The sequence below is a fragment of the Hevea brasiliensis genome, chromosome 6, assembly GCF_030052815.1.
Source record: "Hevea brasiliensis isolate MT/VB/25A 57/8 chromosome 6, ASM3005281v1, whole genome shotgun sequence".
In the NCBI taxonomy this organism is placed as follows: domain Eukaryota; kingdom Viridiplantae; phylum Streptophyta; class Magnoliopsida; order Malpighiales; family Euphorbiaceae; genus Hevea; species Hevea brasiliensis.
The window spans coordinates 17,504,041-17,528,168 of NC_079498.1; the positions used below are offsets into that span (position 1 = coordinate 17,504,041).

General features: G+C 33.9%; 1 protein-coding gene across 1 annotated transcript; it reads right to left on the bottom strand.

Annotated features, from left to right (window-relative positions):
* Positions 1 to 498: 498 nt before the first annotated feature.
* Positions 499 to 20,930, bottom strand: LOC131180773 (protein ROLLING AND ERECT LEAF 2-like). The gene is made up of 6 exons (XM_058148437.1): positions 20,637 to 20,930; positions 18,330 to 19,495; positions 17,792 to 17,863; positions 9,597 to 9,811; positions 7,658 to 7,884; positions 499 to 1,589 (listed from the first exon to the last, which is right to left on the bottom strand). Exons 2-6 carry the CDS (start codon positions 19,432 to 19,434, stop codon positions 917 to 919), a joined length of 2,292 nt encoding a protein of 763 aa, XP_058004420.1. The 5' UTR covers positions 19,435 to 19,495; positions 20,637 to 20,930; the 3' UTR covers positions 499 to 916.
* Between the last annotated feature and the right edge of the window lie 3,198 nt (positions 20,931 to 24,128).

Genomic DNA, 24,128 nt, shown 5'->3' on the forward strand with positions numbered 1-24,128 from the left:
GTAATTTAAACTAATAAACTTTATTGGAAAGATAAGGTTTTTTAAACTAATAAACTTGATTGAAAAGAGTTCTTTTTTTTTTTTTAATGAAGATGAGGTTTACCTCACTTTTTCAATCCATAAATTAGGACTCTAAATAAAGAGAGGAAGAAAGCATAATAATGAGAAGAATAAATGCCTCTGCCCTTGCCCTCATCAAAGGCTAGATTAGAAATTCTGTGCACTTAAATGGAGCTCACAGCTTCAAATCAAAGCCGAGCTCCACACTTTGAGAGGCAAAAGCACAAGAAACTCAAATAGAAGCTCAAAATCACCTTAGAAGGAATACTCCACAGCTAGAAAATCCCCTCTTAATATTTACAGACAAAAAGCAGAGATCCAAACAGGATAGGCACCCGAATTCATTTACTTGAAATCTAGTTCAAAACCGGAAGACAGAATGAAGTGTTGTTACTGGGATCAATTCCAGAATATAAACCCAAGCACATGATAAATGTATACAGGGAAATGTTAATATTAAAATGCAATGCTTAATCAAAATATTTAACTGGGGTGGAATTTGATCTGAGTTCTTATAGTTGCTGAGAAAAATTGGTGACGACTAAGGAAAACTATACAGGTCCTTTTACATTGAAAAATTACTCTATTTATCACCATCAGCAACAGGCGATAACATTTTTTTAAACTACAAACTCACCCCTCCTCCCTTTATACCCACTCTTACAAATTACTATCAGCTTCTTTATTTCATTTTTGTACCACAAATGGCTTCCACGTACTCTTTTATTACTTTCCTCATGTACAAATGACCACATCCAACTGAACTCTGTGCAAAGATCTTCATTTATCAGAATTTTGAACACTGCTGCACAAATGAAATTCTGAACCTTTCGCTGCAACCAAATTCTTTTTTCAATTAAACAACTTCTTGTTGGAATGGAGGTTGTGTGGGGGGATTCTTAGCATCCTGGATGGACTTATGGAGCTCTGCATACATTTTCACAGAACACTCTGCAAAGTTATTCAACTGACCAAGAAATCCCTCCAAGCTCAATCGGAAACGCTCAAAACCTGATATACAGTCTTCTGAAGCTTCATCTCTCAACAAATTAATTCCTAAATCGCTGCCATTTCCTAGGTTTGCACTCTTCCCTTGATTTTTTTCTTGGCGGGGTAAAAGGTTAGCAGTTTCTCCTGCCAAACCCTTTATAGCCTCCACAACTGCCTTTGCAGGCAAGTCCTCAAGCTTCTCCAACCAGACTCCACAGGTGACATATATTGGAGGGCCACTTCTTCTCAAAGTTAATGAAGGGGATGGTTGTTTCCTTTTCTTCTTTGTAGGTTTTTGTGGAAGACAGACACATTTGAAAAGCCAATCATTTATAGCCTGCAGATAGGACTTCTGAGCACCAATCCACTTTGTAAAACATGATGACAGAGAATCAAGTTCATTTTCTAGAAGGATGGTAATCTGCCGATGTGACTCTGACTGTATAGAGATTTTAGCGCTCCCATTGTTGTATGCTATTGATATAATGTGGAACTGAAGCTTGTGGCAACCAAACATCACCTGCCACATCCGGCTTAGCCTGCCATTGTCAGCAGGGGTGAGAAGTTAAAAGTGCTCACCAGAAATGTTCAAATTGTAAATGCTCCTTCTTATTCATTCTACAGAAGAATGATTATCATAAAAGTTGGTTAAGATCTCAGCATACAGTTAGCAGTAGGCCAAAGCATGGAAACCATGTAATTGATGACATGAAAATTGGATACACTTAGCTGGAAACAACAGGCTGGAGAAATCCCATCACACAAATGGTGCACTGGATACATACACATATGACACTGCAAATCCAGTTAGTATAACTACTAGCATTGAACAGCAGAGTCAGAAATTAGAATAATACGCTGACTAAAACTTGAGATAATTTTTCCTTTGTAAGAGAGAACAGATTCCACCGATCTCTCAGAACTTGAGGGCTATACATATCAGCTAGAAACCAACTTTTTTGTCATATGTGATTTTTTATGGAGGCTACCATATCCTAATGAGACTGACAAGATACAGTGTTCTATCATAAGTAAATACAACTACAACTCACATTCACACATGAAGGGATGGGAAAACCATTTGCTGCCAACAGCAGCTAGCTTCAAGACTGAGAATCAAAAAGGCTCAACCTGAATGAAAAATCCTTGCCCAAAATCTGAGGACCTATCCAAATTAACAGTTTGCTTGTGGCAAAACCACATGGGATATGGCAAAGGGATGTTAATCCAGGCTTACTAGTTACAATATAACAAGTCTTCATACAAAGCGATGGCCCCATGGAATCCAACTCCACCAAAATAACTACTCCACTATCATAGATAACACAACTTTTAATATGAAAGAAACCTGTCATAAATAAGCCTTAATTTTTTTCCTAAATCAGAAATTAATTCAGTTAACCATAATTTTGAAAAAATGAATCATGATTTAGTTAGTGACATTCACAGAGTTTTGGGATAATCCAATTCTACGATACTGATACCTATTTCATTCTCATTTAACTAAATGGTTATTTTTTGGGTGATAAACTGGTGGACAGGTGAACCAATCACACTACCTGATATTTTCATACTTAGGCCAGACATCCAAATAAATCATTTTATCTATAGCAGTTATAATATATTGTTGCTTTCATCAACATATGAAGTTGAACTTAAAAAGTCTCTTAACACTACTGAGTACTGACTTGCATGAAGAGCATCCGAGCATCCAGGATTTGAGGCTGAAAATTGTCATGAGTGTTATGGAAAGTCAATCACTATGTTATGGAAAGTCAATCACTATATTATTTCTCTGTATATTTTGTATTCTGTATTCCTATTTAGGATTTCTTATTTAGGATTTCTTCCTAATTAGTAGAACACAATTATAGGAATCAATTGTATATATATACCCATGTACAGATTAATTGAAATCAATGAGAATCATCTCTTTCTACATGGTATCAGAGCAGGTCATCAATCTAGGGTGACTATTTGTTCTCACTACCCAGCTCAGGAGAGACCTTGGCCGCCGACCGGCCGTTTCAACCCAGATCAACATTGCCGGCGTCGTCTCAACCCCCTCATTCCACCACTGTGTGCTGTTGCCTGATCCAGTATAACCATTAAAGGACTTCTGAGGTTTGGCTCTCAGATCATATTTTGGTATTTGCTTGATTTGTGATTTTGGGTTATTTTGCTGCTATAAGCATTTTGGATTAGCGTTTCGGTTAGTTTTCTTTGTCTCAACAAATAGCAGACAATAAGAATGTTATTTCTGATGTGATTCCGGTGATGACTAAGATCACGGAACACAAACTTAATGGTTCGAATTACCTGGAGTGGAGTAAGACTGTTAGGGTCTATTTGCGTAGCATTGATAAGGATGATCACCTTACTAGAGATCCACCCACTGATGATACACGACAAACTTGGCTAAGGGAGGATGCTCGGTTATTTTTGCAGCTTCGGAACTCGATTCATAGTGAGGTAATTAGTTTAATTAATCATTGTGAATTTGTTAAGGAATTGATGGATTACTTAGATTTTCTGTATTCTGGTAAAGGGAATATCTCCCGTATTTATCATGTTTGTAAGGCATTCTACCATGCTGAGAAAGATGATAAGTCTCTCACGGCTTATTTTATGGATTTTAAACGGGTATATGAGGAACTTAATGTATTGTTGCCTTTTAGTCCTGATGTGAAAGTTAGCAGCCTAACAGAGCAACCGGCATTATGAGTTTTCTTGCAGGCCTTCCTTCGAGTATGAGGCGCTAAATCTCGATTCTCTCGATTCCGAGATTTCCTCTTTGCATGAAACGTTCACACGGGTCCTTCGTGCAGAGTACTCAATCTTCACGACTGCGGTAGTGCTCTTATTAGCCGTAATCCAAATGGACAACGAGGGTAATAGAAGAGGAAGTAGAGGAGGAATTACGAGCAGCAGTAATGTCGTAATGGAGGCTAGTTCTAATCAGGACTCAAGAGGAGTCATTTGTTATTATTGCCATAAGCACGCCATACAAAATATAATTGTCCGTAACCCGGAGAAAAATCACCGATCACGGATGGCAAATATGGCGTGAAGAATTCTCTGATATCTTCCTCTGAGAAAACTATTTTGGTATCTGCAGGATTTTGCACAATTTTCCCGATGTCGTGCATCTCTAAAGCCTACCGGTTCCTCACATCGCTGCGATCATTGAGTCGAGTAAATCCACTACATGCCTTATGTCTTCTTCATCCAAATAGGTTATTGATTACAGTGCGATGGATCACATGACAGTAATTCTAGTCTTCTATCCGCTTTAGTCTAATCTCACTTCCTCTCATTACTTTAGGTGATGGTTCTACTTCTTGTGTCATGGGTTCAGGCTGCGAACCCGACCGTCAATTTCTTTGTCTTCTGTTTTGTGTCTACCAAAATTCTCTTTTAATCTACTTTTTGTTAGTAAACTTACTCGCACCTTAAATTGTTCTGTTTCCTTTTTTCCTGACCAGTGTTTGTTTCAGGATCTTACGACGAAGCAGATTATTGGTAGAGGATGCGAGTCAGGTGGTCTCTACATTCTGGAAAATCATGTACCGCGGTCGCTTGTTTGCTCCAGTACCTTAACACCTCTTGAAGCTCATTGTAGATTGGGTCATCCTTCTTTGTCTACCAAGAAGAAGTTTGTGTCCTCAATTTGATCTTTATCGATCTAGAATGTGAGTCGTCGGTTGCAAAACATCATCGTTTGCCTTCTGTGTCTAGAGTCAATAAACGGGCTTCATCTCCTTTTGAGTTAGTTCATTCTGATGTTTGGGGTCCTTGTTCTGTTACATCTAAAACTGGATTTCGTTATTTTGTTACTTTTGTTGATGATTACTCTCGTGTTACCTGGTTATATTTAATGAAGAATCGTTCTGAGTTGTTTTCTATCTTTTGTACCTTTTGTAATGAAATCAAAACTCAATTTAATATTTCTGTGCGCATATTAAGAAGTGACAATGCCAAAGAATACTTTTCAGCACAATTTCAGCCTTATATGACACAAAATGGCATTCTTCATCAGTCTTCCTGTGTGGATACCCCATCCCAAAATGGCGTGGCCGAAAGAAAAAATCGTCATCTTCTTGAGGTAACTCGTGCTCTTCTTTTTCAGATGAAAGTACCTAAACACTTTTGGGCGGATGCAGTTTCTACGGCATGTTTTTTAATCAATCGTATGCCGTCTTCTGTCCTTAATGGGGATATTCCTTATACTACTTTATTTCCTACAAAATCTTTGTTCCCTATTGAACCCCGTATTTTTGGTTGTACCTGTTTTGTGCGTGATGTTCGTCCACAGGTTACTAAATTGGATCCAAAATCTCTCAAATGTGTCTTCCTTGGGTACTCTCAGCTCCAAAAAGGGTACCGTTGTTTCTCTCCTACTCTTAATCGTTATCTTATTTCTGCAGATGTCACATTTTTTGAATCCACTCCATTTTTTCCTCCATCATCTGTGTATGAGAGTCGGGGAGGAGGATGATCTCTTAATATATACTGTCCAACCAATGTCTAGTCCTCTCCCACAGCCTGTTCCTTCTGTCTCTAGACCTACTCGACCTCCCGTTGTTAATGTTTATTCCAGGAGATTGGAGATTCCTGACTCAAATCCTCCACCAGCTACTTCGTTAGGAGATCCTGTACCTCATACTGATCATGATTCTGATCTAGACTTACCCATTGCTCTTCGTAAAGGTAAACGTTCATGTACTTACCCTATCTCTTCTTTTGTTTCTTATAATCAATTGTCTTCTTGTTCTCGGTGTTTTGTTACTTCTTTAGACTCTGTTCCTATCCCTAATACTATTGATGAGGCACTGTCTCATCCTGGCTAGTATAATGCTATGAAAGAGGAAATTGAGGCTTTAGATGCTAATGGTACATGGGAACTATTGCCTTTGCCCACTGGTAAGAAAGCTATTGGTTGCAAATGGGTATATCTGATGAGTAAATCTGATGGTTCTGTGGCTAGGTTAAAAGCACGCCTTGTAGCAAAAGGATATGCTCAGACATATGGGGTTAATTACTCTGATACTTTTTCTCCGGTAGCTAAACTTACTTCTATTCGCTTGTTTATCTCTTTAGCAGCTACATATGATTGGCCCCTGCATCAATTGGATATTAAGAATGCTTTCCTTCATGGTGATCTTCAGGAGGAGGTGTATATGGAGCAACCACCTGGGTTTGTTGCTCAGGGGGAGTTGGGTAAAGTTTGTAGGATTCGGAAGTCTCTTTATGGCTTGAAACAAAGTCCTAGGGCATGGTTTGGGAGATTCAGTGAAGCAGTACAGGAATTTGGTATGCAAAAGAGTAAGTGTGATCACTCAGTATTTTATAGGCAATCTGAGGCTGGTCTAATTCTCTTAGTAGTCTATGTGGATGACATTGTCATCACTGGGAGTGACTCTGCAGGTATTTCATCTCTTAAAACCTTCCTCCAAACTCAGTTTCAGACCAAAGACTTGGGATTGTTAAAGTATTTCTTGGGTATCGAAGTTATGAGAAGTAAGAAGGGCATTTTCTTGTCTCAAAGAAAATATGTCCTCGATCTATTGACAGAGACAGGAAAATTAGGTGCTAAGCCTTGTAGCGCACCAATGACTCCAACTTTACAATTGTTAGCAGGGGATAGTGAGTTGTTTGAAGATCCAGAGAGATCTGAGAGATTGGTAGGAAAATTGACTGACCGTACAGTCACTCGTCCTGACATTGCTTATGCCGTTAGTGTGGTAAGTCAGTTTATGTCTTCCCCAACTGTTGCTCATTGGGAAGCCTTGGAGCAAATCTTGTGTTATCTGAAGGGCGCTCCAGGAAGAGGTTTGCTATATGGTAATCATGGGCATTTGAATGTTGAATGTTTTTCAAATGCCGACTGGGCTGGATCTAAGGTTGACAGGAGGTCAACTACTGGATATTGCGTTTTTATTGGAGGACATTTGGTGTCTTGGAAAAGCAAGATGCATAGTGTTGTTTCTCGATCTAGTGCTGATTCCGAATACTGAGCCATGGCACAATCAGTATGTGAGGTAATGTGGATACTTCAATTACTAGATGAGACAGGTTTTAAGACCTCCCTGCCTGCGAAATTGTGGTGTGATAATCAAGCTGCTCTTCATATTGCTTCTAATCCGGTGTTTCATGAGCGGACCAAACATATTGATATTGATTGTCACTTTATTCGTGAAAAGATTCAACAACAGATCATCTCAACAGGACACATCAAAACTGGAGAGCAGTTAGGAGATATTTTCACAAAAGCTCTGAATGGAGCTAGGATTGATTACATTTGTAACAAGTTGGGCATGATTAACATCTATGCTCCAACTTGAGGGGGAGTGTTATGGAAAGTCAATCACTATGTTATGGAAAGTCAATCACTATATTATTTCTCTGTATATTTTGTATTCTGTATTCCTATTTAGGATTTCTTATTTAGGATTTCTTCCTAATTAGTAGAACACAATTATAGGAATCAATTGTATATATATACCCATGTACAGATTAATTGAAATCAATGAGAATCATCTCTTTCTACAATGAGCAAATCAAAGTGGCAACTTGAATTAAAGAAACATGACAAGGAAGCACATACCCATCAATTAATTCCTCAAGTTGTGGCTGAAGTTCTTTGTCCCGCAATTCCTCAATCGTCTTAGATATGGAATCGATTCTATGAATTGCAACTCTAATTCTTGAGTGTAGATCCTTAACAACAGCACGAGTTTTATCAATTTTTTTGTTGTTGTTTTCTCCTTTAGATTCCAGTTGCCTAAGGATTGTGCGCTTGGCATCATACTCTCTTCTGACCATCCAAATAGCCTGAAAGAGAAGATATGTAAATATATTTGCAATTGAAGGAAATACATACGTTATTCAAAATTCAACTTTCAAGAAATTTTGAGTGTCATGAATTTGGGATTTTTTTTTTTAGTTCAAAATTTGTAATGAGTTACGTTGGTTAGTCATTAAAGCCAACCACATTACTAAATGTTATATGCTGCTAGATATGCTACGTGGTAATGCCATTTAGTGCATCTCAATTGACATACTATCTCAAGATCCCAATAAATTAAACATTGAATACATAATTAAGCTACCAGTTGCATTATAGCATCAATTAAATAAATTATAAAATTTATTATAAACTATTAAATGTCCAACATATTATATACATATATAAGCAATACGAAAATTAAGAGTAATTGCAGTTGTTGAGTTAATTAAAAAAAAATGATGTTATATCATTCAAGATCAAGTTTACATTTTTTTTTTTTAATCTGGATGTTAGCTATTTTCATTCAAGGATAGATTGTCCACATGACCAAAACATCCATCCTCACCCCAAAATTTTGTTCTCTCTCCCAAATCTGGTGGTGCAATCTCAACCATCACCACATATTGATTATCTTCTTAAACTCTGCTGCACCATTACATTACCATGCAAAACCAATCAAAACCTGCTACTGAACTAGGCCAGAATCAATTTGAATCACTTTCTCCAGCACAGGTCCATCCTCCTTAAACCCATTTAAGAATCAAGGACAAACAATAAGAACTACCAGAAATTATCATCAAGACAAGCAAACCCATCATGTATTTGTAAGGAGGCAGCAATATTATGGGTGATTCAAAAGTTAGAGATGTTTCCCTTCAGGCGGCCAGCCAATGCTTCTTCTACATTGCTCTCTTTTCTGATACTTTTTAAAAAAGTAGTCAATTTTTTATAGATATTTTAGTAACTTTATCACCAAATATAATTACCATTTTATTAGTTGATAACAGGCATTTAAGTCGAGGTGAGTGCCACTTAAATTCTCCTTTTATATATAGTATTAGATATCAACAGTACAGCATAATGGGCAAATTTAATAATTATATTTCTTTGACATTTTGATATTGTGCAAACAGTTTATTGAACATGAACAGATGGCATCATAGCATTTCTTACTTGAAAATATAAGCTTTAAACCCAATCCTATTGAGTATAACTATATGGTTTTTTTTTTTTTTTCTTAATTCTACTGGGTTTCGGGGTATATCTGCAGCTTCGTCTAGGATTGGTGAATTCTTTTTCACTTCTTCAGCAAGTTATCTTACGTCTACCTCCTTTTCTAGCCTTAATAAATATTGATTGTTACTAATTTTCAATTTTGAGTTATGCCATGTCAAAATAACCAACAAGCAATGCATCACACAACCCCTGGAAGGAAAAACTAACCTATGAAGCAATATATTAATCACAGCTGCTAAATAAATAGAAAAGGAACATAGACAATTTGACCACAATTTGACCAGTGAAATAGCTAATAATCTAATAGGGATAGGAAGCAAGGAAAATGCAAATAGTTAATGTTCTTATTGAATAATAAAAAGATGCAAGCCTATACAACTAAAAGGTCATGCCTAACCATTTCCACCAGATTTATCGATTTCTCCTATCAAATGAATTAGGCAAACAAGTAAATAACTCTGCATATCAATTGAAAAACATGTTTAATAACAGTCCTGTAACTATCAAGAAACCCAAATACCTTTACTTCATCATAAAGTTTCTTCTCCCAAGCATATAACCTATCCAATGTCGAAGCATGACTGCCTGAGATCATGCAAGAATTTTCAAAAATATTACCATTGAGATCTTCAGTGTCATCCCCTGCATGTGGTCCAAGAGGATTCCTGGATGAATATGATCGTGACGATGTTGTCCTATGCCAAGTTAAGTATTTCACAGAATTTTGAGCAGGCTCTGAGAAAACATAAAAAAGAATTAGCGGAGTTGTTCTGGCAAAGAAATGAAGCACTGTAAGTGCAAAGAAGGTAACAAAATTACCATTAAGAGTATGCTAGTTAAACAAGTAGAGTAACTCAGCTTCTCAAATATTCATGACTATCATGTTCTTATTGCTGTCATGGTATGATACTTGTAATGTACATATGCCTAAGTATAAACATCATAAATAGGAAATTTCACTGAACAATTTAATCAATCAATATGCATAAAGCTCTTCTTAGAGCATGTTTAGCATTGTTGTTGCTAATAGCAACTTTTAGACAAAATGTTAGAAGGAATTCTCTTTGGTAATGGACTGTAGATTTTTATTTCATATGCCAAAAGCTAATTTTGAGAAAAATTTCATATTTGAAACTTTTGCAGATAGCTATTCATTCTCTAAAACGAAGAATTATCATGCACGTTTGATAGCTATATGCAATAGCACTACCAAACATACCCTGAAAGTTGGAAAGCAAGTGCTTCAAACACTCTGAACTGCAGCCCCTGACGCGGGGCTTGGAGTCCCAAACAGCAAAGAACACACTCTGGTGTGTTCCAGCAGTCCAGAACACACCCAGGGTTTGTTCCACAAGGCACAACAGAGGCAGAAATTAGTGTTTCCCTCTGGCAGCTTGTGAGGATGTGTTTTTCAGGTGTTTTTCAGTCCAAACACATTTCCAAGTGTATTTTTAACAGTTCTAAGCAATCCTAACATGATCCTACTTGTTTTAGGAAAGTTTTTTCTTGTTTTGGGAGAGTTTTAGCTTGTCAAAATTCAATTACTTTATTTTCCTATTTCAATTTAGAATTTTATTTTTGATTTCCTATTTCATCTAGGATTTATTTAATTTTCCTTTTTAAGTAGGAATTAAATTTCTTCCTATTTTAATTATGATTTCCTGTTGTAATTTAGTTTATCTCAACTTCCAAGTTAGTAGAGTTATTTTCCTATTAGGTTTAGGAGTCCTATATCCATATAAATATCCTTATATTCTAGGTAATTTCAGTTCAGGTTTCTATTAATAAAAATTGCAGAACTTTCTGTCAATTTTCACTCTGTGTGAGTGTGCTTTCTTTATGAGCTTCACACTGCGTTAGGGGGATATCAATAAGGGTGTGTGGTTCCAATTCGTTTTTTTTTTTTTTTGCAAGAACTAGAACTGAACTTTGGTTCTTTCATTTTCTTGGAACCCAAACCAGAAACAAATTTCGGTTCGGTTCCAATTCAGTTCTAAGTATTTTTTTTTAAGTTCTGATTCTAGTTTCAGTTCCAATTTCGATTCTGATTTCAATTCAGCTCTCAGTTCCTACACTGAAAATTATAATATCATTGTGTTCCTTTTAAAAGAATAAAAATAATTATAAATTTTTAACATCAAAATACCAATAATAATAATAATAGTGCTAACATTTAAATAACAATACTAATATCAACATAAAATATCAACAAAGAAGCATAAAAATAAATACTTATTCAAGAAAAATACTAAAATCAAACTAAGAACTCTCATATAAAGAATATAAGTTAGCACCAAAATAATAAGTCATGTAATATTCTCATCTCAAATATAAAATACCAAATCAACAAGTATAACATAAAGTCAAGCTTTATTGTCATATTTTCCACTTTAAAAAACTCTAATCATCTTCCAAGTTCCAAACCTTCCTCCAATATGATGGCACATTCATTTTCACACAATTAATTTCATTACGTGACAAAGAAAGTTGAAAGAAAAAGTATGACTAAAATACCATAAAAATAATAATACTAACATTTAAATAACAATACTAATATAAAAAAATATATTATATATATGATATTAAGTATATTATATTATTTTTACTTATTTCTAAACTATATAGTATTTAATTATAAGATACATATATAATTAAGGATAAGAAAGTATATTATATGACTAAAACGTATTTAGTCATATAATTAATGATTATAGGGTGATTAAATACATTGATAATTAAACAGAATAAAAGTTAATATTAGGCTATATATATGTGTACTTATATAAGAATAAATTATGATATATATATATATATATATATATATATATATATATATATATATATATATATATATATATGTAAGAGTGTGTGTGTGTGTGTGTAATCGATTCTTCGATTCAGTTCCGGTTAGATTCTTGATGAAGAATCAAAATCAAATCAAAACAATAAAGTAAGTTCGGTTCAGTAAGATTTGGTTCCTATAGTAACAATTCTTTTTCGGTTCCGGTTTAGTTTGATGCAATTCTTTGGCTCAATTTGAGACCCCTAAAACTGTGCACACCCCTAGCTATCGGAACCAGGAAATCGCCACAATCGAGATGACTTACCTTGATGGAGGTGGCAGTTACGGTGATTCTCATGATGATGATCGGGGAACTAGAGCCCTTAACCATAGGGACAAAACATTGCAACGGCGGGAGCAATGTTTGGAGCAATAGATGTATTTCAGATTCGAGCATATCTAGAGACACTTCAAAGAAATTACATATTGTCTTGGTGCTTAGACAATAAAACAAACAAGAATTGGATTGACAAAAGAAGGCCAGTACATGGGCAATATATCTATGATGAAGATTTGGAAAAGGAAGATAAATATCAGCCAATTAGGCTAATAGGCATTAGCAGCATAGTAGAGATAGGAAAAGAAGCACGAATTAATCAATTAGAACTATTTCTAATTTCTATGGAAATCTCAATATACAAGAATTCTTATATTGGATCGTGAATGTGGATAGATTCTTCAACTATATGGACATAGCACCTGAAAAAACGAGTCAAATTGGTAACTCGTCGATTAAAGGGTGGTTCTTCTGCATGGTGGGAGCGATTGCAATCTAGGAGAGAGAGGGAAACAGACCAATCCTACATGATTTATAATGAAGTATTTGTTGAAACAAGAATTTTTGCCTCTAGATTGTGAGCAACTTTGCCAACAAGTCCAACCAAAGCCAATAGTTGTTGAAATATGAAAAAGTGAAGAACAAAGGGCGCTTCGGGATTCAACAATGCAGCTTGAATTCGAGGAGCCGAAGTTTGAATAATCTAAATTAGAAACTATAATTGAACTTCCTTTCGCTATGGTTAAAGATGAAGAGCTTCAAAATGTGTTCTAAGCATTGTGGTTAAACTCGGACCATACTAGTCAGTCAGACCGGTTTAACTGAGAACTAGACTCTGATTTGGTTTAGTTTAACTATTACACTCACATTTTATGAAAACTGGTATGAACTGGATACATGGTTTTAAATAACGACCGTTATTATAGTTTTGAAAGTGCTCGTTACGCGATACACTGTTATTTACAAGTAAGTTTTCAGTTATAGGTGTAACAGCCATTACAACTGTTATGTATTAGTAACGCCCGTTATTTACTGTTAGATAACGGTCGTAATATCCGTTACACCAATTTTGAACTCTGTATGCATATACTTCTCTGGCATTACTATATATATTTCTTGTTCTCTCATTTTCACCCAACTTGCTCTTTTCTTCTTCTACAAAATCTCTCCCTTATTGTTTGCTAACCTATGATCATCAATTCCACTCTATTCTACAAAGCTACTTCTTGCAAAAAGGTGTGTTATTTGCTGTTTTTTTTTTTTTTCTTTTCATTATCAATCTCCTCTCTTTTTTTTTTCTTTTTTTTTTGCTTTTTTTGCATATTTGTTAAGAAAAATTTATTGTTGATGTTAAATTTGTTGTTAAGTTTATAGTTAGACAGGTTAGTTTATCCAATCTATAGGTTTATTTGATGTATTTGTATCATTATATAATTATGTATCTTAGTTTTATTTATATCTACCAATATATAGTCATTTTATAAACTTGGCAAATTTTCAAAAAAATTTGTGTAGCATCAAACCTTTACCGTTACGTTACGACTGTTATAGGCTTGTTTCCGTTATCCGCAACCGTGACTTGAAACCATAACTAGATGAGTAAACGATGAATCGATAACCCAGCTAGGACTAGAACGAGTATTCTGATTCCTTAAAAAAAAAAATTTGAAATGATGGCTACAAGTCTCGAACCTGAGACCATCTTTAGATATTTAATAGCCATGAACCACATCAATTATATCTTTGTTGTTGACTCAACTCATATGTATACACACACACACACACACACACACACACAATTATTGCTTTATTAACTTAAACTATATTATATTAATGAAAAATAATTTATAACTATTAATGTATGGCAAGAAAAATAAAAAATTCTCAACTTTACCCATTACAACATAATAATTAATGATGCAAATAACTTATTTTACTAATATGTTAATTTAAATTATTAAATTATTTTCTATTTTATCAACCTTTTACAATAAAAGTATATAAAATTTTCTCTTATCAACATTTATTTTTCATTAATATGAATAATTTTATTATCATTAAAATTTTAATCTTAAGTATTTCTTTATTATAAATAATTAAATATTATAATTTACAATTTTATTATTTTTAAAAGAAAATTTATATATTTTTATTTTAATAATTATTCATAAAAAATATATAAAATTATTAATTATAATAAAACATTATTATTAATTTTATAATATTTATTTAATGATATACTAGATAAATCTTGATTCGAACTCAGTTGAATTTTTAAACCTTTGACCCTCAGCCTTTACTGGTTTTGACTAGGCCGGATTTCAAAACATTGGTACAATTTTATTATTTTTAAAAGAAAATTTATATATTTTTATTTTAATAATTATTCATAAAAAATATATAAAATTATTAATTATAATAAAACATTATTATTAATTTTATAATATTTATTTAATGATATACTAGATAAATCTTGATTCGACCTCAGTTGAATTTTTAAACCTTTGACCCTCAGCCTTTACTGGTTTTGACTAGGCCGGATTTCAAAACATTGGTCCTAGGGAATGAAGAATATCTCGCCATGGAGACTTCGATGGAAGTTGAAGGAAAACAATCCATGTAGACAATGTTGGACATCCGGAAAATTCAAGTTAAAGGGATGATAGATATTGAAAATCTGCCCAAACTCTTTAGCCTCTATTGTTTTTGTTAATTTTATTTGTTCAGTTGTTTTTCTAGAGACAAAGGCAAGGGTCAAGTTCAATTCATTCTTGTTCAAATCTCCATTGCTTACCTCATCAAAGAAGGCAATGTGGTTTGCTTCCCCAATGAAGATTTTTATTCTCTTTCCATTCAAAATATGAGGAAGAGTTTATTCCAAGTAGGGGGGAATGATCCGGGAGTTATCTTGTTTCACTGCAACCCAAGAACGAGTTTTTCCCAAGCGAGGAGTATGACGCGGGGTTTGGAGTTCCAAACAGCAAAGAGCACACCTCTGATGTGTTCCAGCAGTCCAAAACACAACCAGGGTGTGTTCCACAGGGCACAACAGAGGCAGACGTTCGTGTTTCCCTCTATGGCAGATTGTGAAGATGTGTTTTTCAGTCCAAACATGTTTCCAAGTGTATTTTTCAGCAGACCTAAGCAATCCTAACACGATCCTACTTGTCTTGGGAGAGTTTTAGCTTGTTAAAATTAGCTTATTTTATTTTCCTATTTCAATTAGGATTTTATTTTTATTTCCTATTTCATCTAGGATTTATTTAATTTTCCTATTTTAAGTAAGATTTAGATTTCTTTCCTATTTTATTTAGGATTTCCTATTGTAATTTAGTTTATCTAAACTTCTTAGTTTGTAGATTTGTTTTCCTATTAGGTTTAGGAGTTCAAAATCCCTATGAATATCCCTAAATTCTATGTAATTTCAGTTCAGGTTTCTCTTGATAAAAATTGCAGCAGAGAATTCTCTCTCAATTTTCACTCTGTGTGAGTGTTTGTTCTTTGTGAGCTTCAAGCTGCATCAGCCCCTCCCATGCAATGAATATACTCTTCACAACTATGTGACTTGATTCAACTGGACTTTCTCAACAAAGCCCTTAAGGAATAAACATCAATACAAATTACAAAAGTATATCAAACGAACAACTTTCATGGAACCACTCCTCTAGTAAGAATAATTACACAAACTACTCTTGAAATGTGTTTTCTAGAGAATATAAATCCATCCATACATTATTGTTGTAGCAAAACAGCAAGTTTGCTATAGCTAAAATTATAAAACATGCATGAGTAGTGAGCTCTTACTGAGAAAATGAGCTATTCTTTTGAAAAAACAAAAAAAAAGGGGAAGATTTTATTGAATATGGCAAAGAAAAGTACAAATAAAAAGTTCAACATCTGAAGAAAGACAAGTAGGAAAACTTCAAACAATAAAGTGGATGGCATTATTCACTGATATTTCATTGCTATGACTACCAACATTTGTGTTCAAGTGGTGCTATTTCCCATGTAAATGGGTATATTTGGAGTTCAACCTTGTGTGCACTATGATGTGTACTGTCATGAGACATTTTATTCACAGTTCAGAACCACCAGCAAAACCAGAATAACCAAAATCAGTATTGAACCAAACCAAACCAAACCAGCCAGTCCAAGATTTTCTTTTTTTTTACAAAAAAAAAAATTGAAAAAAAAAAATCAACTGCTGGATTTGATCAAAACTGGAACCGAACTGAAACCAAGGGAAACCCTGGAGAACCATCTCCGGCCCCCCTGAGCTTCTGATTCAAGCCCACAACTGGCCCAAAACCAGCCCTTGGCCACCCCTGGATAAAGGAATAGACATTTACAAAGGCTACCATTTTACCCTTTTTTAAGGTTTGGAGTGGGAGTGGGATAATAACTATGTTTTGTTGGCCCATAAAAATAGTAAATTATGTTCTAGTCCTCAAGTGTTGCCTATAATTTATACAACAAGACGATGTTTTCTATAATTACAATCTCATCCAATCAAAAATAGAAATAGTGATAGTGATCAAAATACTTTTATTAGGTTATAAATTTAAGTATATATAGAGCACTAAATTATTGCTTAAAAAAATAACCCACATAAATTAAAGAAAACAATGTTAGTTGTAAAACAACATCTAAGACTCTAATGCAATATCAGTTTGGGGAAGTAATTTGAGAGAAATTTTTGTAAAAATGGTGAAAATTTAAAGAAAAAGAAATTAAAAAAAATAACCAGTGTAATTTTTTATTAAAAATAATGTAATAACCCTTAAATACAATATTGCACATCATAAGGTTATTTTAGGCATATCACTAATTTTAGCATACAAAACATTATTAACTTAGACCTAGTTGTTATTATTTAACCAAAACATAGGAGGGGGTTGTAATTTTGAGAAAATGTTGTCCTAATTAGTAATTATGGGCAACCATCAAGGACTAAAATGTAACCCCCAAAAAAGAAAAGAACATAAGCATAAATTATCTTACAATATTGATCTCCAACTAACTCCATAATTCTATTTACAGATAATGTATCCAACCATAGCTTGGGAAAATTACTTGAATAAAATAGTAAAATTTACATAAATATTAGAAGAAATATTCTACCAATATCTCCTATATACCTACTTTCATCATAATAAATAAATATGCAGGAGAACGCTTTGTTGCTCATGAGAGAATCAAATAGCACAACACTGAGACTCATTTCATACCGATTATGGATAAAACAACTAAGAGTAGCAGGCCAGTTGCTTGTTCAAATGACATGGTGCAGAAGGAAATATATGATTTACATTCATTACAAACAATTTACATTGTTAAAAAAATTATTTCAATACTTCAGTCCAATAAATTGTGGATAGTTAGATGGCATTTACTTTTGGGATTGAAACTGTAAGGATAAGTTAGAGAAACATCAGTGAGTCATCCAAACGGTCAAAGTTCATGCCGATTGCATCTTAAAGATAGGCATTCTGAAAGCAACTCACTGCCCATATAAGTGTAACCCAGATATGAGGTCTGACTGTTTTGTAACATGTAAGAGGGAAAAAAAGTATAGCATAGAAATAAGGATGTTTACCATCTTGAGCTTGACTAGGGTCTTCCCCACAAGAGAAACAAGCCTTGAGGAATGTTGATACCATTGATTCATCTGCCAGTGAAAATATGCTAAGTAAATGCTACAACTTACTCATATTAGAACAAGGAACCTCAATATATAATTTTTCAATGGCAAGAGATGAAATAGAAATTTCTTTTTTGATTATATGCAAGAAAGCCAATCTAGTCTTTCATATAATAATATGGTTCATAGGTCTTGCTAGAAATCTGGGGAGCCCAAAGCGCCGAGGTAGAATCTTTCTTAATTGACCTTATTAAAGAACACACTTATGGGTTTGAAACCACATCCAACCCAAAACTTCAAGGCAATGGGTCTATAAGTCTTTCCCACTTATATATCTCTCACTCATCTCATCTTCTTCCAATGTGGGAATTCAACACTTGCACATTCCCAACTATAATAGGAAAAAGTATCAAATATTATTGTTCCAAGTATCAAACAAGCCCAATCTCATAAGCAGATATACTGATGGCAGAAGCTAAGAGATTAACCATACTTTCTTTTGCTGCAACTATTGGACGGAAATGCAACTTATTTGCTTCAAGCATCCTTGGAACTTCTTTCCCAGCATCAGAAGCTTTTATGAACAGATTTTCAACATCCTTTATGCTCGAAAATAAGTCCTTGGGGGAAATCTTATTTTCAGTTTGATCTTCTCTTACATTTGTTTTCTTTGTTTCAGATGAAACAGCCAGGGCTGAGGATTGAGTTCTCAACGGTGACAAATCAGGAGAGTTACTTTTCTCCCCATTAAATAACTCAGTCTCGGAAGCTGCACTTACAGTAGAAGGCATAGCAGGTGACGCACTAGGTGCAACATGATCTTGTACCCTATTAAGATTTTCAAAACTTCGAACCAAAGTATCTGCAGGAGGGTCATCAAAGTCATGTTCTGAATCTTCAGATTCTTCACTTGCATGAAATGAATGTTTCTCTTCTTCATCTTCCAACTCAGGAATTCCCTCCTCTTCCCTAAGCCGTCTTAAATCATCAACATTCTCCAACCCTGGCTTCTCTTCTTTCACTTCTTGAAAAGAAAACTGATGGTCATCTGGATGAAAAAGTCCAAAGTAATCCCATGGCGGAGTTCCTGGTGGGACTGAAGAAGCTTCAAATGGTGATGTTTCAGGTTTTTCAGTGGAAAGAGGTGTAATATTCTGTGGGGTACTAGATGAGGTTACTGTCCCTGTAACAGCTACAGGAGGTTTCTCTTCAACTTTTTTGGAAGAAAACCCTCTAAATTTCATGTGATTTGCCTGAAACCGACTGGAGCTGGGAGGAGACGGTGATGGAGAAAGGTTTGCATCCACAGGGTGTGATAAAGGTGGAGAAGAGGTTGAGAAATGTGAAAGGGACTTCTCTACTAAAGCAAAAGGCTCTGGCGTTGCATTAGTGGAAGTGTACAATGAAGATTCAGTTGGAGCTTCAGATTCAATAAACTTCCTTAGAGCAGTTCCTGTATTTTTCAGTGACTGGATATATGTAACATGAGCTGCAGCAAGTGAGCACCTGCCATCAAGTGCCTGCCTTACAAATTTCTTTCTTTCACGACAAAGCTGCAAAGCCTTATCTTCTTCTATTTTAGAACTTGTGACCCCCATTTTAGCTACTCTGGATGTATCGATATCCCACTAATTCAACAATTAAGGAATGGGATTCTTCCTGAAAATTAACCAGTTTCAGATAAAAAAATCAAAGAAACTTCTAAAAATCCATATAGAAATAGACATATATAGATCCTACCAAGTTACAATTCTTCCCTAGCATACCTAATTTAGGAGGTAAAAAACCAACCAAAATAACAGACATGAAAAAGTAGCAATGTTACAATAACTAATTAGTCTTATGTTCAAACTGATGAAGTAAGACAGCACACCCAGCTTGTCATAATTGTGAGATGTGAGATTAAGCATTGGATTCAAAAAGCATGCTTCGTTTGAAGATCCATAAACCTAGAATTCTGCTTGTGTTAAAGAAATCACACAACAAATCTCTAGACATCTTTAGTCTTTAACTTTAACCAAAAGGCCATGGAAATAAATAACTCAAAAGTTGCTCAAAATCGAAACATAAGCATAAAAAGAAGAAAACAAAAAAGAAAGGAAGGGAATCTCTATGAATATTCATGCGCCTAAGCTTCAAGCGAAAAACCACTAGAACTGTATTGCAAAATAGCCATCAAAGCACAAAATCTCCAGATAATAAGTTTCTATTATATCATAACCCATACGCTCCCTGGCCACAACTGCCAAATCCACCTAACCCCCACCCTTTTCCACTTCTATAAAAAAAATTAAAAAAAAAAAGAGTTCATTGGCATGTTATATAGCCGTCCATATTAATTAAAATCAGAATAAACTAAAAAATTTAAAATAAAATAAAGATACGATCAAGAGGAGGAAGGAGAGATGAAATGAGGTATAGTACCTCAAGACTGAAGAAAACCCAGTAGAGTGAAGAAAAATTGCATAGAAACGGATTAAAAAGAAGGCGTAGAATTCAGTAGAACAAATCAAAACCTATGGAAAATAAAAATTAAAAAAATAAAAATAAATAAAAAAGCAAAACAATAAGACGAAATAAGACCCAGAAAGAGACAATAAGCAAAACATCTAAAGCAAAAAGTCACAAAACCGACCAAACAAAAAATCTCAAACCCACTAACTAAATCAATAAAAGAAGTTCACCAAATATCAAAAATCACACTCATCAATTATCCCGTGAACGAATTAACGATTAAAAAAAGACACAATTCAATAGAAACCAATTGAAGTGGAAAAAAGAAAGTGGAGCTTTGGGTCACCTGAGAAATTGTTAGTGAAGAATCAAAGGTGAATATGAGTAGAGAAACCGCGTGGAATTCAGGGACGACTCATATCAACAGAATCATTCCCCCTTTTTTTCTAGTAGTTTAGAGAGAGAGAGAGAGGGAGAGAGAGAGAGAGAGAAGGAGAGTTAGAGATAGAAAGAGGGAGCTCTAAATAGAGGGAGAGATGAGTGAGGGAAGTGATTTAGAGAAGAGAATCGGATGGAGGCGATGGGCAGAGGAGAGGGACAGAGGGCTGTGGGCTGCTTGCTTCCATGCAAAAGGGAATTTGGAAACGCATATAGAGGGAGAGAGAGAGAGAGAGAGAAGGAGAGTTAGAGATAGAAAGAGGGAGCTCTAAATAGAGGGAGAGATGAGTGAGGGAAGTGATTTAGAGAAGAGAATCGGATGGAGGCGATGGGCAGAGGAGAGGGACAGAGGGCTGTGGGCTGCTTGCTTCCATGCAAAAGGGAATTTGGAAACGCATATAGAGGGAGAGAGAGAGAGAGAGAGAAGGAGAGTTAGAGATAGAAAGAGGGAGCTCTAAATAGAGGGAGAGATGAGTGAGGGAAGTGATTTAGAGAAGAGAATCGGATGGAGGCGATGGGCAGAGGAGAGGGACAGAGGGCTGTGGGCTGCTTGCTTCCATGCAAAAGGGAATTTGGAAACGCATACACCAACAATAACCGTAGACTCTGGACCCCACCTCACCTCCACTTCTCACTTCATTAAGAAAGCTCTAGGTCGCGTTACGCCCACGCTCCATCTCACCAAGAATCCATTTTTTTTTTTTTAAATTCTCATAGAAAAAACTTTGTATTACATTAAATTAATTTTTTAATAATAAATTAAAATTAAGTGAGTGAAACACTCAAACGCTGCTGCAAAAATTGCCTTATTATTTCAAGACAGTATTTCATGAGTGCCACGATGCTCTCCGATGAGTTTTCTTTATCCAGCGTCTTCTTGCTCTTCCATTAATGTATTCAAGAATCACTAACATTGTCTCCTTATCAAATCATCAACTTTGATAGTTCAAAGCACTTAAAAGATAATCTTTTTTTAGCCGCAGAGTCATGAACTTTTGGATCATATCAATTCATTCAAAACCTTAAAGTGATTGATTTATAACTATTTTTACTTACTCAACACATTAACATAGATAAGTGAAAAAAAAAAAGGAGTGAAAATAAATAAGAAAAAATAACTTTAAAAAGATATTTTCTCTTATTTGAATAAGAAAAAAAAAGAAAGAGAAGAAAAATAAGTCTTTTTTTTAAGTTATTTTTTCACTAAATTAAAAAAAAAAAGAAATAATGTGTAAAAAATTAGACTTATATCTAAAAAATTGTATATTCACCCTTTATTTTTAATGTCAATTTCTTTTTTTTTTATTTTTTAGTCATCCAAATACAAGGAAGAAAAATAAAGAATAAAAAATATTTTTCTTTTTTTATTTTTCTCTCACAAAATTTTTCCGAACATAGCGTAAAGTTCAAATTAAAAATTAAATAATATTATTAAAAATAGAGAAAATGATAAAGAATAACTTTTCACAATTTTTCTCTATACTTTTTTTTAACAATTTCCTATGAGGAATGAATTAATTCTATCATGCTGTTAATTTTAGCTGTTAAAGTTAATAGCTCTATCCAGGTAAGCACTCTTAATCTCTAATTAAACAGAAACACTAAGAAGCTAAAAGGAAAAAACAGAGCAATTCAAAAAGAAAAACAGAGCAAGCAAAAATATTCAAACAATTAGTACAATTTCTTCCATTTTAGGAAACAATTGCATTAAGACATCATCCTCAACAATGGCGATAGAGACTCTCAGCCTCAGCAGAAAGTGACATTAGTTTTCCATCTTCATTCATCGAATCTTTTTTTTTTTTTTTTTGGATAAGCAATGGAAATGGAACATGTATAAAGCTGATCAACAGCGATAACAAGGAAAATATATTTGAAATGAAACAAAGGCAAATGGCTAGTGCAGCAGGTCATGGTTTCTTACCCTTTCAAGAATCAGCATGACAATGAAGGCTCTCATTATCTGCAATTACGGACGATTCACCAACTGTGCAAGCAACCTAATATATCTCACGCTTCCAATAGTTCAAAAACACTTCCAATATTCACTGCACCTTTGCCGTGGTTCGGCTAGACATACCATGCAACAATTTAACAGCTTATGGAAGCTAAGTTTTCCATCGATACGCATTAGCCAGTTGCAGGTAGAGTTGGTTATTGTCAGTTAATTAGTCTCAATCTGAAAGTCTCTTCTATTGAGAGAATTGCTTCCCAATCTCAGTTTGAATAAAAAAAGGAACCACCCATTGACAGAATTGCTTCTCAATCTTAACTCCTCGTGCATAACATAGAACTTTTGATTAATTAATTTTTAATTATGTTAAATTTATTCTAATTTTTGTTTAATTAAGGAATTAAGTGTGCTGAGCTGGCAGGGTTTTAAGTTCAGTAGGGTGTAATTAAATCACTCTTCATAGGTTGTGATGAAATTATTAAAAAAAGATATATAGGATAAAATTGTAAAAATTATGAAAGGTTGGGATTTTTTTTCTCTAAGGTTTTTGAAATGATAATCAAGCAAAGTTTAAATTTTGATTATTTAAATACATCACTAAATGCACGTTAACTACAATATATATACTATATAATTAAAAGTTTCAGTTTAAAAAAATATGAAAATAATTACTGGATTTGTATGATTTTATTTATATTAATGTATTTATTCAATTATTATAATTTTAGTAAAATTAATATTAAAACTTATAATTTTATGTATAATGATAAAGTGTCAATGAAAAGGAAACACTAAGTGGGTTTTTATTTTTTTTTTTTCTAATAATAATAAGTGGGCTTAGCTAAAAGGCAATAAAGCAAATTGCTAAACAACCCACAATCAAAGGGATAAAGATGTGTAAAGCATCTCTTTTTCTGGTCTTGACTGTAAGAACACCCACTTTTCCACCTAAGTTTTTAGCTATTTCTTTCTTTAGCCCTACTATTTTTCAAATAACTATCTTTAAAAAATGAATTTTTTTTTATGTGAAAAGAATAATAAAAAATATTAAACATGCCCAAAATTCATGTAGGAAAATTGGCATAGGCACACATGAATACTTTGCAATATGAAAATTTATTATTTAGTTTTGTATTTTAATAAAATTAATTATTTAATATTTTTATTTTAAAAAATAAATTATTTAGTTTCTTTATTATTAGTATGTAAATTGTTTAGTTTTTTTTAATTAATTTTTTTGTTCATCAAGTTAATTAAAGGAAAGAAAATAATTATAGAAACTGAATAGTTGATAAATTTAAAATTATAGACACTAAATAATTGTATTATTCAAATTATAGGAATTTAATAGTTGAGTTGAGAAAATTTTATTTTAAAATAATTGAAAGAATTAAACAGTTTACAAATTAAAAAAAGTAAATAATATATTTTATTAAATAAATAGAG